This window comes from Rhagoletis zephyria, unplaced genomic scaffold (assembly GCF_001687245.7).
Source record: "Rhagoletis zephyria isolate East Lansing unplaced genomic scaffold, Rhagoletis_zephyria_1.1 Rzeph_scaffold_00699, whole genome shotgun sequence".
NCBI classification, from domain to species: domain Eukaryota; kingdom Metazoa; phylum Arthropoda; class Insecta; order Diptera; family Tephritidae; genus Rhagoletis; species Rhagoletis zephyria.
Window position 1 is genome coordinate 156,598 of NW_016157783.1, and position 17,411 is coordinate 174,008.

At 36.9% G+C, this 17,411-nt stretch overlaps 1 protein-coding gene across 1 annotated transcript in view; it reads right to left on the bottom strand.

Annotated features, from left to right (window-relative positions):
• Positions 1-513: 513 nt before the first annotated feature.
• jvl (javelin-like) overlaps positions 514-17,411 on the bottom strand; it is a 45,463-nt gene continuing 28,565 nt past the window's right edge. Inside the window, exons 2-10 of the mRNA XM_017613666.1 lie at positions 15,468-16,087; positions 15,100-15,400; positions 14,416-15,029; positions 13,887-14,349; positions 13,722-13,820; positions 13,087-13,645; positions 12,280-12,861; positions 6,189-6,373; positions 514-2,283 (exon numbers count right to left, since the gene is read on the bottom strand). Coding sequence (XP_017469155.1) covers positions 1,156-2,283; positions 6,189-6,373; positions 12,280-12,861; positions 13,087-13,645; positions 13,722-13,820; positions 13,887-14,349; positions 14,416-15,029; positions 15,100-15,400; positions 15,468-16,087 — 4,551 coding nt within the window. The 3' untranslated portion in view covers positions 514-1,155. The remainder of the gene's footprint in view (positions 2,284-6,188; positions 6,374-12,279; positions 12,862-13,086; positions 13,646-13,721; positions 13,821-13,886; positions 14,350-14,415; positions 15,030-15,099; positions 15,401-15,467; positions 16,088-17,411) is intronic.

Below are 17,411 nucleotides of genomic sequence, written 5' to 3' on the forward strand. Positions count from 1 at the left end.
TTTATATTTTCCGCTCTAAATTTTTCTTATTTTTTATAAAAATATAGTTCATTCAACAGCAAAGCAAGCAGAATAAATTTGGTTTTATTTCATATAGAGCTCGGAAAATTTCAAGAAATGTCAAGAAATTTTCATCGAAATTTTCATCGAAATTTTCAACTTTTTAATTCGATTTCTAAGAATAATGTAGTATTCAGTTTTGCAGCTCATTAAATTTTAGTGCAATGAAGTGCAAGTTTCAGGTCTTTAAAAATGACCATTGATTTTTTAGATTTTTTTTGTCCAGGCTATTGCGCATTTTCTTCTATAAATTTTGTTCGTGCGGTATAATCAAGGTACTTTTAGAGACTTAAAACTGGCACTTTATTATACTAAAATTTAATGGGCTACAAAACTACATACTCCAAATTTTTCTTAGAACTCGAATTGAGAAATTGAAAATTTCGATGAAAATTTCTTGGTATTTATTGAATTTTCCCCACCTCTACATGAAATTAAAAAAATTGATTTTGCTGTTGAATGAACTATATTTTTATAGAAAAATAAGAAAAATTTGTTATGGAAAATATAAATAAATAAACGCGCCAAAACTTCAGTGGATTCATATTTTTAACGCTGACTGTATATGTATGTCATCGTAAAATTTGATACGGCCGTCAACTTAAATTGATTCCTTACTGTGGGCAAAGAGTTTGTTTTTTAAATATAGTAAAGTGGAAAAGTCATACATGAGGCCATGAGAGCCAAGCCCACATTTTTTTAATTAACTTCTTAAAATTGTTTCAAATGGTATAAATTTTAAAGTAAAGGTCGCTTATTTCGTAATTTGATAGTACGTTAAATAGCTTTGTACCTTAAAATTAATAATCAAAATTATCACATTTGAGACTATTTTAAGTAGGCAAGTACACAAAAAGACAGTTGGCTGCTCATGGCCTCGCATCAAAGAAAAATTGGCAATTCTTTCTTTTGGTATATTGTCGTTTTTCCAGCAAACGAGCGATATGTTAGAAGCGAGAAGTGTAACGAATTTTGTGCTAGAATCTCAAAATTTCGTTGTGGAAAAATCAAGCACCGCTTGCACTAATTAAGTCATCTTTTAAACAAATAACGAAATAGCAACAAGTACATAAGTAAATGTACAAAGAGTGCTGACTACAACGCTAAATTCAAACTATCGAAGAATTCCTCTTCGCCGCTTCCAGCATCGCCCTCTTCATTTGTTTTCATTTCCGCTACATTAGGCGCAACATCGACGGCGGTCTCGGTCTCGGTCGCCCTCCCCCACTGTTCCAGCGCCAACTGCCGGTAGTAGAAACTGCTGGCGCTACTGGTACTCGCACTGCGCTGGCTAACGTTTTTTCGATCTTCTACTTCTAACGACGAATCGAGATTCTCTTCACGCACCTCTTCGTCTTTCAACTCCACTTCTTCATTATCCCCCACCAAAAGCGCATGTTGCATGTGATGTACTTTGAATGCCGCTCCAGCACAGCCCTCATTTTGACTGCGTGTCAGCGCTGTGTTAAACCAAATTTGCGCCTCATGGTCATCGGGTGCTATCCTCTCCGCTTCCCCTTCCTCTTCCTGCTGTTCCCAGCTATCGCTGTAGTCATCATCATCATATTTTTTTAAGCTGCTTGCACTCTCTGCCTTCCGCCCCCAAACATTGGTCTCTTCAACGTTCGGCGCATATTCTATTTCCTCCTTGATTGGATACACTGTGCGTAAGTCAGCCTGCATTTTCTTTTCCACACTAAAATCATTTCCAGATATTTCTTCGAGCAGCGAGTCACTAAAGCCATAATCGAAAGTGACTACCAAATTGTCACTGCCGCAATCTGAACTGCGGAGGGAGTCATTCGAGTAGTAATAATCATAGCTGGATATGCTAGCTTCTGGCAGTAATGATTTCATTTTGCTTTCATGTTGTTGGTGCAGTTTGGTTTGCTCCTCCAACTCATAGGCACGTACGAAGTTATAGTTGTCTTTGCTTTTGCTCTTCAGCTGGAGATTTGCACCCAATTGAAGTGGCAACGGCCGGGCAGCAAAGGTTGTGGGAGAGAGCGCACTGCCACCTACATCGACGGCGCAATCAAGGTCAACATAAGCGTCGACGCCGCCGCCCCCGCCAGCACTACCGAGATGCGCATGGTCACTCAAGGCTTGTGCAAGCACTTGATGCCATTGTTGTTGTCGCCAGGATGCGCCCGCTGTCGTGGGTTTGTTAGTTTTCTTACAGCCTTTGGTGTTCGGTAGCTGCAGCTCATAAAGTAGTGAATGCTGTAAACGTGCAAGAAAATGCCAAAGGTTTTGGTGTTTGGTTTTTGGTTTTTGGAAGCAGATGGGGAGAAAATAGAAAAATAAGAAAGCAAAAATTAATATACGTGCAATAGCAGTAAATACAAGGAATTTAGGGATAGTAATGAAAGAAAAGGATTGGGTGCATATCTATGAAACTATACATGTTTGCCAAACCATAAGAATTCATGCAACATAAAAAACTGTGAAACTAATTTATTAATTTAACTTATTTTGAGCGTGTTAGTAGCACATAATGGCAAAAAAGGTAATATAAAAATATTAAATGAGACAGTGCTTGTGCCTTTTGAAACCAGCACCAGCTTTAAGCAACACAATTTCTATTTTTATTTTTTGAGTTATTGACTATCAAACAAAAAATAATTTACAACCAGAAAATTTACACAAATTTTTTAAATTGTTACCAAGTTACAAGAATAACGGTAGACTCGCTTCAAATGAGAATCGTTGGCATTTGACTCTCTACCTTAGGCTGTGTGCGAGTACATATGTAAATAAATTGAGAAAACTTAAAATCCATGAAGTTTTTAATACAATTTTACACTTGAAATAAAGAAGGTAGTTTTTATCAGTATTTAATTCATTAATTTTTTAAAATAAATATAACATATTCCAAAGAAGGCGTTTGAAAAAATGCTCCGCTTTATTTTATCCAATAAAGCTCGTCGGCGATTTCAAGCATCCGTTGTTGGTTACCCCAGCAACGAGTACATGTGTGAGTGTCGGGTTGAATGTCGGGTGCTTGAAGCTTGCCCGGCGACACTCAAGCATAAAGCGTCAACACCATTTGCAATAAAATTTCGTAGTGGGCGGACGTAAACATGTCTTCATCGGATGACGATTTTTTGCTACTTGCCACTAAAATCTTTATCTTCCGCGAACTTGCTCATTTTACATATCACAACAAACTAACACACTAATGCTTGTCAACGCTTTGCGCTACTATCAAACAGACCGCTTGTCAAGCGGTCGCGTTGATGGAAAATCAAAAATTTTTGATTTTCCATCAACACGAGCCGACAACAAGTACGTGTGACACGACGATCTCCGATTGCCTCGGTTGCTGGGGTAACCAACAACGGATGCTTGAAATCGCCGACGAGCTTAACACGCTTTCGAATTACTCAATTTGAATATTTTTTTTTCGTAGTAAGCTTTGAAATAAATGTCAGAAATAAACCCTATATCATGATACAATAATTTGTATAAGGTAGTTTCACTTCTTCTTCTTATCCGCCATGTTAGCTATCTGACAGAAAACGTGTATCGTATTTTTTGTTGTACCAACTTTTTCAAAAACAAAAAAATCCAGCTTTCGACGTTGGAAAAATAAAACAAAGGAAAGCCAAGCATATAAGTAGAGAAATATTCTAATATTTTTTTTAATAATTTTCTTAATAAAATATTATGAAAAAATTAATTGCTGCTTCCGTGGATATAGGAATACACGGAATAGATTTAAGGATACCGCTTTGAGAGCCACCGCACACCACAGATTTATCGGTCGCCTATTTAAATACATGAAGGTGTATGGAGGTGCACACCCCACTCCAACCAAATCGCTCCGAAATGCAATTTAAAGACTAGCGAGCCCAACTAAATCAGCGGCCGATAAAGTCCGTGGTGTGCGATGGATCTGCCACATTTTCGTTTTTATGATTTTTATTCATGTGATTAACAGTGGCAAGAATGTATAAATTAAATACGTATGTATATGTATATTAAAAATTAAGTGATCAGTTATGAAATATTTAAATCTTTACATGTTCTATTAAAAATTATCTAAAATAACAAGCGAAAATTCCCAAGTAGAAGTGGCCACATTGCGTGTTTGTCACAGACATGGTTTATGTCAAAAATTTTGAAATGGAACTACCTTCTAAAAATTGTTGTATCATGCTTAGAACAAGTAAACATTAGATATGCGTTTCATAACTGAAATACTTCCAGCGAGAGTAACTACGTGTTCAGATTCTATTGTTCTTTTATAGACACACCTCCTGTAAAATTTATTGAATTTTTATTGAAGAGCTGAAGGAAAATACTCCAAAATGTTTAAAATTTATTCGCGTTTGCGGTTTTGTAACCCATTAAATATTAGTATAAAAAGATGCAAGTTTCTCTTTGATTTTTTATAATTTTTTTTTTGTTGAGCTAAATTTTGAGGAAAATATGTTGAATTATTACAAAATTTGTGTAAAGTTTGAAAATCGGATTTATGCACATGGTCTTGTTATAGGAAATGCTACATTTTTATAAAAAATTAATAAATATAAAATAAACAAAAGGAAAACTGTCAATATGAGGATCAGAAGGGAGCGCTATTCAAGTGGCCGGCACTGTATATTGTTTAAAAGAACAATTCATCTTCATATTCCAGCTTATAAAGGAAAAAATTAGTTTCTGTAAGACCGCCGCAATTTTGAAACCTTTACACCCCTTTGGAGGGATCCAATCTCTCTCAAACTCAATCAAAATTGTTGAATATACTTGATACTTCACTTTAAAGATTTTACTTCGGACTGTCATAAGCTTTGCTACAAGATTTTCAAAGCATTCGACTTTGCAACTTTAAATATAATGACCTGTTGCATTTTCTTCAATATAAATGCAAATAAATTCGGTTCAAGCTGATTAGCATTGAGTGGACTAACAAAGTAAGGTGTCAGATATTAACTTTTCTAAATCGATATATCCCGGAATCTGTTTTCCGTACGATCGATTGTTTCTTAGAATGCTCTCATTTAGAGGACAATGTCAGAAACGAACGCGTACGATCCTAGAGGACCGAGCCGCAGTCTATCAAAAGCTGGGCAGTTTAAGAGCCAGTGTTGAGAGGAGTCCACCTCGTCATCACCCATGCAGCTGCAACAAGGAAGCTCCAGTGTGATGTTTAACCTCGCTGCGTGCATTCCAATCGCGAGCCTAAAAAGGTTCCTAGAGCGCCCCCGTCCACCATCGGCCAGAACGATCTTGCATTGGTACATGTCCTAGTTTTCTCCCAGCGTTCGCTGAAGAAGTCGACAAGTAGCCCTACGAAAAAGTCTAAAAACTAGTTAATAAGCATACCAACCAGGAAGTTGACAACAACCCTCTTTAACCATGGGTCCATCAACACGACTCTGCGCGGCCACATAAAGCGACGACAACCAGCAGGTTTTTTATGCTAAGTATTGGCGCTTGGGTGGCCAAGTTTGAAATCCTCTCGATTACAAATTATGTTCGGATTAGGCTGTTTGGGCTGCAAAGTTCGCCAGAGAGGAAGTCTCAAGCAAACTCTTAATGCAGCAATTCATCAATAGTTTTACTATATTTTTTAAAATTAGCAATTGTATAAATTCTTTTTGTAACTAAGTGACATTTTTTTTATAAATATTGAGAAAAAAACTGCATTCCTACTTTTTCAATAAAATCACAAATAAAAAGTCACCCTCTTGGACCCATCGGCCGTCAAGGATTAAGATTTTTATTTTTTTTCAAAAATGTGGGAAATTGTATGTTTTTTTCTTTTTAATTTACTACTTGTTTTGGACACCAAAATGTATGTGTAATTAAATTATGGGTGTGTGTGTGTGTGTTGGGGGGAATTATGTAGGGGTCAAACAGCTACTTAGGGAAGAGAAAAGCAACACCAAAGAAAAGCAACGACAATTAAATAGAGCACAATGTGAGTAAGTATGTATGTAGGTTGGTGCTGGGTGGTGGATTTTGTGAATAAAAGTCTTTATTTTCTTAATTAAAACTACGACGCAACAGCGAAACAATTAACGAAACAAATAGCAAAAAGTAAAAGTGTAAAACAACTAACTAAGTACATACTAAGAAAAAAGGAAATAAACAAGAACTTAGGACGAAACGAAACTTACGCGAAAGACTTTTTGCTTGCTTGTTTGCTTCAAGAATGATACTATGTAGTTGAAAGATGTTGTAGCCGTTGTAACAGAGAAGCAGGTGAACGGGTGAACAGGAAGACAGGAGGTGGTAGAGTAAAGGATAAAGCTGGCGTTGCTAAATTTACACATCTTCCGCGATATTCGTTGCATTTTAACCGCTCAATTTTGTGCTAAACAAAATGGACAAAAACAACATATGCGCGGACACAATTAGAGAACACATATGTATGGCGCTCGTGCACCGACCAGTTGAGGAACTGATGATTGTAGGATGATGCTTTCAAAATATGTATGTATGTGCGTAGATCGTTGCAGTTTCTGGAAATCCCTTTTAAGCGCCATTTCATTGCTGCTGCTGCTTCCGTTCGTTGTATTTCCAAATTTCTTCAAGTCCTACTCTTCTAACGTTGCTGGCGGGCGAACTGTCGTAGTTGCTTGAGCGGCGTGTGTGTAGAGTTGTGTGCATGAGTGCTTGTTTTTTAAAACAATTTTGAGGTTGTTAACTTTAGAGGCATGCAGTTTGATAGATGACTTTTTTCTTCTAGAAATTCAATTTTGAATTGGATGGCCACTTGCGGCCAGACAAGCTTATACGACGCAACTTCGAGGTTGTAATGCCAAAATTTAATTAACCTTGCTAATTCTACTTTCCATTAGCAGCTGTATATTTCTTACACATACCTTCTTTTTTTTTTTTGATTAGTTTTGTTTTAGTAACATACCCTCATTCGGTTATTTACTCATGTGTTACATGTATTTAAGTGGCATTCGTCTATTTCGTTTCGGACGATTTATTATGTGTCTTTTGCATGCAATCAGCTGCTTATTGTAGATACCAATAAAATTTATTAATTTATATTAATTCATAAGTATGTCAAATTATCCAGGTTGTTGGTAGTCGTCGTCGTCGTTGTTTTTGTTGTTGTTGTTGTTGGTGGTGGTTGTGTTTTAGCAGTAGTCGTGGTTTGTGGTTGGAGTAGTGGTGAAGTTTTGGTGGGGCGGGAACACAATACATAAGTATTTTATTAATTAAATTAATTTATATTTTCATTAATGAAGTTTTTGATTTTCTGTGTTTTTTTCAAAATATTTGCCAAATAATGTTTAAGCGTTTAGTTTTTCGTTGTTGTTAATTTTGGTTTCTTTGCAATCGTAGGTCTTTGTGTTTGATATTAATTTTGGATATTTGTTTTTTTTTTTTTTTAATTAAATAGTTTCAAAGCTTTATACGCATGCAAGTGTTAGCGCCGTCATGTAAAAGAGAGACAGACGAAAGTTAAAGGCGGGAAGGCGTAGAAGAGCAGACATTAAAAAAAGACAACAAAAAAATATTAAACAGTTAGATTGTTCGGTAGTGCTTATAGTTTCGATTTTTTATATATTGCTTTAAAATAGTGTTAATTCTTTCATAACTAACTTATACTGATGGTGTTCGTCATTCGTTTTTTATTATAAGAATATTGCTTCCTAGATTTAATTTGTTAGAATTTTTATTTTGATTTGCTTGTATGTTGTTGTTTGCATTTAGAATTGTGCATAGATATTGATTTTGATTCTGCTTTCGATTTTTCTTTATATTTTTGTCTCGGTTAATAAGTGAACGTAACTGATCAATCAATGAGTCAATGATCGGTCTTAATTTCCATATTTATGAAGTGTACTTAAGCTTAGAAGCTCACTCAAAGATAAAGTTTGATTTTTGTGTTTAAGCTTAAATGAAATATGTATTTATGTTTTTATGTTAACTGTTTAGACGTCAAAAGATGAAATTGTGGTGTTTATAGCCGATATGAAGTGAAAACGTTTTTATGAAAATATGATTAGGTATCAAAGTGTAGTGAAACTCATTTTTTATGGTATGTAACTTGCGAGATGTGAAGTTCGACTTATTATGTTAGTATGTGATTGTTTTTTTTTTTTTGTACTAAAATGTCTTTAAAGTACAGATATAATTATATCTAGAACTAGCAAGAGATTGAATCAATGTAGCGTGATTTACAAACATACATATTTCAACGGCACTCACTTTCTTAACAGAATAGTTGATGAATACAAATGTCAAAAAAATATTTTGATGAGCAAAAAGGAACGTGGTTTAAACGCAAGATGCGAGCGTAAAAAAATTTAGACTGGAGCGGATTTTTCTACAGGATCAATAGAGGGCACAGTTTGTGAAAAATTACAAACAAACAATAAGTGATCTAAGAGTTAGACTTCGTATGCAGCAATATGGAGTAGCTTGTTGCAAGCCCTAAAAAAAACATCCTTTCAACGCCTCGAATGAGACGAAAAAGATTAAAGGGGCTCTTAAGGGGATTATAGTTAGTATAGACAGTTAGCAAGGTTAATCCATATTAACAGCGCTGTTGATCCGATCAAAGTTGTATACTGGCGGATTAAGCGATCCGTGAGGTCTTGCGGAATTCTCATTTAATTTTTTAGTTAATTCAATTGTTTTTATATACATATGTAGTTATTGTTGTGGACTTTTTTAACAAAATTAAGCTCTAAAAATTTGAATTAACTAATAATACAATAAATAATAATGTGAAATAAAATAAAATATGTATATAAATAAAATTATAAAAAAAATAAAACAAAAAAAAATAATAAAAAATAAAACTCAAACGAGAAATTTTTAAGTAAAACCAATTAAACCAATTAGTATAAGACCACCACAAATTCGAAGAGCTCAGCAAAGTAACTTACAAAGTTACTTAGCAAAAATGTTTAATGCTTAAATAATTTTGGTGGTGTTAACTTTGAAAAGTTTGGCATAAAAATATAAGCATATTGGAAGCGAAAATTTAGTATTTTGGACCACTGTAAGTTAGCTGCGATGGGTTCAACTTCTATTTCTAAATAAAAAAAAAACTAATTCTCATTAAGCCGTGCGGTTTTTATAACCTACCGCTACTATTTTCAAAGAAAGTCGTTAGCGTTGATGTTGACGCCATGTGACGATGTTGACAACGTTCAATTAGTAAGTTCTTTTAAGGGATAACATTTTTTGGTATTTCATATTTTAACTCAATACTTGAAAATACCTATCATTAGTTTCGAAAACTGGTACACAAGAAAACATACATATGAGACCGAAATTCGTAAACAAGCAATAAATCGGGTAATTACCAAAGAGCATAAGTCAGTATTTTTGCGTTATGGCAAACTTTGATGCATGATTTCGATTAATTTTAGGGAGATCTATCGTACTGCGTCAAAATCGGAGAAATGCTCAATACAATCCAAATATGAGATGTACTGCTAGTTCCCGCTATCAGCTACCAAACACAACTTCTAAGCACACATACTCAATCCAATACATAGAAATAAATTACAATTTCAGCCATAAAAGTTCTACATACGAGCATACTTATGTACAGATTTAGGTAGAACATTAACAGTCAGATGTACCTTGTAACAAATCAAAGGATATAGAAACTAAAGAAGCTGCACAGGTATTTTCTTTACACTTTGAATGCGTACTTATGTAGTTATAAATGAGTGTAACAAATAATGGCAAAAACATTTCTTTTCAATACACAAATATTGGTAAGATTTTTATTAGTTATTGTAATAGTTGGTAAACACAAAAATTAGGTCGATGAAAAGAAAACAAAAACCAATATTAATAATTTTTGTAATTTGCATTATATATATGTATCATAACCAAAAAAAAAACTTTATTCTATGTATGTAGATGTGTTATATCTAATACACCGGCAAGTCTTTAGCTTAATTTATAAAAAAAAACGCGCATTAATAATCGTGTATGTATGTATGTTAACGAATGAAAACCATAAACTTAGATTTTGTTGATTTGTTTGTTATTAAACATAATATACACATTTATAGCATTAAAATTAAGCGCATACAAGTTAGGAAATTATTAAATAATAATAATTATAATAGTATTAAACACTAAAATGATTATATTGACATTTGAAGTTGTAACTAAATAGTTAATTGTTAATTTTAGTAAATACATACATACATTAGTTAATACATTTAATACATTTTTGTTGCTAAATTTATGTATACAAACTATATGCAATAAGAGGTTTTTGCTTATATCAAAAAAATAAAAATAAAAATAAAAATATCAATTAAACAAAAAAAAAGCAGTATGCTTTGTGAGTGTTATTTTTTATGAACAATTTTATTTTAACAACGAACGCGAAGGTGTTAACGCAGTCGCTTGCCTTTCAGACTTAACGTCTTTAACAACGGATTTGTTCATGTGTGTGTAAGGATACTCGCTAGTTCCACTATTCTATTTATTTATTTGTTTTCATAATATGTATGTATGACTGTGTGCGTGCATAGAAAAAATAAATTTTCATAGTATAACATTTACAGTTAAATAGCATACTAAGTAGATACGTGATAAACTATTAAAGGGTACTTAACGCCAGAAGTTTCAACATACTATATGTTTTGCAGTCATGCGCCATCGCTAAATGTGTACCGCCAAAAATTACCTAAATGAAATTATATATATCTATGTATATGGAATAGTCCAGACTGAATTGCCGAATTATGTTTTNAAGAAAAAACTATGATACAATATGCATCCAAGCGACATTTTGGTATGAACATATTTATTTTTTAACTGAAAAAAAAAACTTTGAAGGCGAAGGCCTCTTTAAAACAACATTTGCTATGTAAATTCAAATTTTGCGTTTTCCATTGATGATGACAATATGTCCATAACTCTACAAGTAGTAATGGGGATTGATTATAAAAAATACTTCGATTATGAGCAATTGCGGCGGCGTTTTTGAAAAATGTATATGGACTTAAGATAAAACGACTTTTTTAGCAAAAAAGGCGAAATTTCAGTAGAACATTTCAATGAAGCTATAGCCACCCTGGCCTTTCGGCATAACAAAGCTGGTAAGCCTACTTTTGCGAGAGAAAAGAAAAGCCAGAAAACAATTGGAAATAGTTAGCTTAAAATTTGTCCAAATAGTTTCTTGCGTGGTTAATCTGAGTAGCTTAGATTTAGGCTGAGTTATCGAGCGAGAGTTGAGTTTTTGTTTCTAAATACCTTGCGAATCACGAATAATTGGTCTAAAGTGTATGGAGCATAGAAATCATAAAAGGTGCAACAGGCTGCGTTTCTTAAAATTTTATTGAGAGGAAAGGAAAAGTGGGGCATGTTTTCTATGTTATTTGATAAGTATCTCTCGTACTCACTAGCTCAAGACATAAGGGAACATATACATAGTCGAAATAAAGAAGATTCTAAAGTTAGCTGCAGCTTTCTTGCCAGATATTCGATTGAAAATTGTGTAAAAGACGCTGCAACTAACTTTAGTGTGGACCTAAGTTTTACCATGAATACGCCCCACAGATTTTAAATCTACAATAATGTAAAAAAGTTAGTTAATTTTGACGATGACGATTTAGTGATGGCGCATTTGGGGCACATACGGGCTACAAAACCACTCATAAGTTTGAAATAATCGTCGATTAGATATCTATTAATTTTATTTAAACCTGAAAAAGACCAAGTAATCCGTTCACTAGCGCTCAGAATACATTTAATTTGCAATCAAACATATGCATTTATGTGGTTAGTTATGTATTTCCGATGTTTTTATGAATGTTGCAATGCCAATGAGTTATGAGATACATATACATACATATATATGTATATGCGAACTTGTATGTAAGTATGTTTGCGATGCACGTTCACTTAATTAAAATACAAAATTTAATGAATCGTAGTACAAAAATATTTGATTACCGCTTTGTAGTCAGCATTTCAAAAGATTCAGCATTCTTTGGCCTAAATTTAATCAAGCGAAATCGGGCGATTTTACATCGCTTGTTAGCATAAAATTATTTTAACGTTTTTTTTATTATTACATACTGTATTATGCAGCCTTTATGTAAATACGTACATATGTACATATGTATAAGTATCAGAGTGAGTGTTTGTATGTGTATATATGCAGGTGTGACGGTTAAGTTAGCAAATGAAATATATAGCTTTATCCTTTTTTGTTTCGTTAGTTATATATGTATGCATTTTGTAAATGATTTTTGTGGTAGTGGCGNCTTGGCTTCGGCGTGCTACTCACTATGTAGCTGCTTGCCGAGCTGCCAGAAAGCGCAGTAGGCGAGCTCGATGTGAGAAGTGTCGAATTGGCGTGGTTGTTGTTGTTGCTGGCTGTAGGTGAAGTGCACGAAACATCGCTGCCACCACCGTTGCTTATATTTGAATGATGATTATGTTGATGTACACGCGAAAGTGAGTCCAAATGGCGAACGCGTGAGGTGAGCGATTCACGCTTTAGCTTCGGTAGTGGAGAGTTTTGTAAAACTCTCGGGGACGGAGTTGGAGTCGACGCGGTTGCACCAATCGGCGACTTCGAGGTAGCATTTGACAAGTGATGTGTCGCCAACGGTATAGAGGAAGATGTAGAGCTGCGACTCGTGTTGGTGCTCAATGACGAATTGTCTTTACGTATACTTTGTGCGGAGTCAGCGCGTTTCAGACTGTTCGGCGACTTGCTGTAGAGCAGATTTCCTGTGCTGCGACACAGCGAGGATTTGCTCGATGAGTTAGAGGCGGCGTAGGTGTGAGTAGAAGGTGGCGAACGACCAGCTGTAGACGGTCGTCCACTAGGTGGTTTACCTGAAGCGATAAAGAGCGAACAGAAATGGGTGATTGATATTGGTAGGCAGTAAGATGCAATTGTTAATAGTACTATATACATATGATTACTGCATAAATTCACAATTCAAGATAACTAAAAAAAAAATGTAACACACTTACCTGCAAAATAGGCCGCCGCTTTGCTTCCAGGCAAAGGANATAAATTCACAATTCAAGATAACTAAAAAAAATTAACACACTTACCTGCAAAATAGGCCGCCGCTTTGCTTCCAGGCAAAGGAATCTTGCTGGGCTTGCTTCCAATGCTAATTTTTTTACCGCGCACCGCACTCTCAAACGGGCTCACACCGCCCACACTTGCGCTCATTAGTCTGCTGGCCACATTCTGGGCATGGCCATTATCTTGCAGCTCATGATCATGCGCTGATTCTGTGCTGCTACTATGTTGCTGCAATTCATCCATCGGCAGATGCACCATCGCCTTCATGCTGGGCGTAGAGATTTGCGTTACTTGCGGTGCGGGCATTTGCCCAGCCGCTGATGTTGCTGTCGTTGTCGCTGAAATTGGTGTGGCCGAACGCAAATCACTGTAGTGCAGCGTATCACTAGCGCCACTACCAATGCCACGCCGACTCAACATCAATGTGGTGGAAGCCGATGAACGATTTGTTTCGTAATCATTTTGCGAGTGCAAATATGAACTGGTAGGTGCACCACTGCTAGGCGTCACAGAGTGTATGCGAGACTCAAGTATGCGCAGTTGCGCTTTAGTGCCCTCCAACTCAATATTCTTCTCCTCCAGCTACAAGGAAAAGAGATAATGTTAGTAGATGCACAAGAAGGCTATTATGTAAATTCGTTAGAAAAGTTGTGCTCACCTGGAAACGCAGATCCTCAACATCATCTTTCGATTTATCCAGTCTTTTGGCTAAATTTGTTTTTGACTTGGTAGCGGAATCCAGTTTCTGCATCAGAACCTGTTGGAGTATGAGGAGATGAGTTAGACAATCCAAATAATTACCAATATGAATTTCAATTCTCACTTGATTTTGCACGGTGAGCGTCAGCAGATGCCTTTGCAACTCAACTACGCTCGTCTCTAATAGTATTGCGGCGAAACGTTTCGAATCGATCATGCGGCATTTACTATAGCGCCCACCAGGTGTGCTCACAATGCCATCCAGTCGACCCAATTGCTTCTGCTGCTGTTGATCGCCCTGGTCCGATTGTTGCCTTTTACTATCACTGCCTGTGCTTTGATGGAATGCAATGTGTATGTCCTCCGGGGGAGTTGTATATTGTGGACGCTGATACTGTTGCTGTTGATCAAACACCACCACTGGCTGGAATGTATGTTGACGCCGGCTTTGTGCGTTCGATAGTATGGTAGTGATGGTGTTGGCAGCTGCGCCACCGTCTTGAAGCTGTACTGAAGCAGCGCTACCTGTTGATAGCACCGTTGTTGCAGAAGATAAGAAATTGCGCTGACTCGAATAATCAGATTGACTAGAATAAAGGTTAGAATCAATAAATTAATAAAAAGAAACTAGTAACCCAAAGTATTTCACTTACCTCGATGAACTTTTGCTATGCTGCAACTGCTGCGGCTGCTGCTGTTGTTGCAATTGCTGCACCCGCGCGCTCAATTCCAACTTCTGCGCCATCGCCAGCTTTAATTGCTCCTCGAGATCTTTCTTCACACTGATTAACTCCTCCACTTGGTCATTCATTTTAGCTGCCTTAATGCGCCCAGTCAACGTTTCTGCTTCCATTTCGGCCAACTTGTCCAGCAGACGATCACGCTCTCTACGCAACTGTTTGATATCCTCTTTGTTAAGACGTTCAACATGTTCGCGGAAGGTTTTCGGCGTAAGGCCGGCAGCATTCACTGTACTTTGACTGCTGCCGCTAGCGCTGCTTGACTTTGCTAACACCGAAGAACTACGCGTTGTCGGTGTGGATGCTTCGCTTGCAGCAATCACAGTCGTTGTGGACTCATCCGCCAGATTAGTGTTGTTGTTAGTGCTAAGATTACTGCTAGCGCCACGTAGATTCTGCCGCTCATACTGCTGTAACTGATCCATTTCTTCGCGTAAACGATTCGATTTGCGGTGTATAACGTCGAGCAGATTGAGAAGCTCATCGTCAGATTCGTGGCAGGAGAGGCGATTCAGCGCCGTGGCACCCTGCAATTTATAGAAAAAATTTACAAATTCAATTACTCGTTTAACTAGCTTAGCAGATGTGTCCACTCACCGTCATAGCACCGTTCGTAGACGATGCGCTATGACCTTCCTTCGAGGAGCTCGTCTCCGTTGAGAAACCAGAGTCCTGCACAACACTCCCATTATTATTCTCTCCACTCTTTGGCTCCTTTTTGCCGCTATGCGAGTTGCTGCGACTACGCGTCAGCGACGACGACGATAATTCGCCAGCTGCGACTCCTGCAACGGCACCAGCAGAATTCGTCGTCACCACAGCGCTTGGGGTGGTCGGTGTGGACGGATCTTTTTGCGAAACTTTACGCTTCAAACGTATGCCGGGCTCCCACTCGCGTCTGTATGAAAACATAGGCATTATTNAGCCGCTTAATTTTCGCATTGTTTTTTTTTTTTTGNACTCACCTTGACACTAATGACGCATTAGACATTCCGCCACTGCCACCAGTCAGCGTGTTCGCGCCCGACACTGATGTGCCGCTCATCAACGTGCCGCCCGCCGCTGTCGTCGTGGACGCGGCCGATGAAGAAGACATCGAAGCCATTTTATGTTTGAGATCTGGAAACGTTTCAATGACCAGATCGCGAAATTCCAGCAGCGCTCCAACCTCATGTTGCAACTCCTGCAGCGACTTCGTCTGCTCGCTTTGTATGTGATGATGGCTGCTGCTGTGATGCAGCGGATAATTATTGCTGTACGGTGTGACGGCATGATGGCCAATCAAATTCAAGTGCGGATGATGTGTATGCAAGTTGGCGAGGTGTTGCTGATATGCACCGACAACGGTGACGGTTGCTGTGCTGCCGCCGCCACCCATAGCAGCCGCTGAACTGTTGCCGCTGGGCATGATGTAATGATGTGCACCGCCGATACCAAGTGTACCGATACCGCTGCCGTTGCTACTACTGGCGCCGCCGCCGCCGCCATTCATGATTGGCAGACAGTCCATGGCGCCAATAATTGCGGTTGCTGTTCCAAACCCGCTATTGTTCGTGGGGCAGAGTGCAAGGTCATAAGCGTCATTCTGTACATGGAAGAAGAGAAAGAGGGGAAAATAGTGAGTATTTAATTAATGTATACATTAAAAAACATATGTATGTACATAAAAGTATTTTCTCTATAAAATTTTGCGACCGAAATTCAATTGTTGTGGTAATTAAAGTTTGCCATTTTTGGACTCCATATAATAGCATTACTTAAGCATTGCCAGCAATTATATGTAATGTTCTACAACTTTTGTCAATACCAACGCCTCCTACGTACAATTTTATTTTATTATATTATTTTTCTATATGTAATCTTTATTCGTTTAAGTCAGCCACCAACTCAGCAGTTAGTCAATCAGCAAACCATTAAATCAACAAACAGCTAACGACTTTGCCGTACCCTGAATTCCAACTCTTTTGTCTCAAATAAGAGTTTGCAATTCGCAGCAAACGAAATTGGTATACCGGCCTTAGCTGGGTGAATGTGTGTGTGTGTGTTTAGCAACTGACAGTGGGTGTCGCCGAGCAAACATGCTAGAGTAATTGGCACTACCAACCTAATTGTAGTAAATNCACGTTTTGGAATGCCAGAGGCGAATCGCCACCCTGCGAGAAATGTATCTAACTATAAGTTAACTTGAAGTTGATTGGGGAGAAACTACAGGTCGCTATTAACTGTAAATTTTCTTTTAGGAAAGCTAACTATGTATATGTGTTGGGCGATATAGTCAAGGGTTGCCTCTGCATTTGGTGGCAACTAACTTGTAACTAACTACTTTTGGACATAAAATATCAATAAGAAAAGCGATATTCTAATTTTTTTATGCGTAAGATATACATATGTGGTCAGGGACGCACTCAGAAATATATTTTGGGAGGGGTTCTATATCTGANATTCTTATGTACAGTATCTAATAAATATGCTTTTCGAAGTTTCATAAATTATTTACATACATAAAATTAACGAAGAACTGAAATATTTTTAACCGGTTTCAAACAAGGGGGAATTATCAATTCGTCGGAATATTTTTTATTTTTTTTTGTATGCTACCACATAAACACGTGAACCGATTTTAATAATTCTTTTTTTTTTATCGGAAAGACGGTACCTCAAGGGTAGTCCCATAATTTAAAAATTACTAGTTTAATATGTACAAAGTTCGATAAACACAAGATACGCTCAACTTTCAAAAGTAATAAAAAATGTTAAAAAGGAGTTTTAATGTTCCTTTTCCTCGATCTCTGCTTTCTGGTTTTCGATGGAGATGGTGATTTTTCACAATTGCCTAATTTTTTTAGTATTTCGAATACCGAAAAAATTAACTGAACTTGTATTTTTATCATTTTGGTGGAACGAATTCG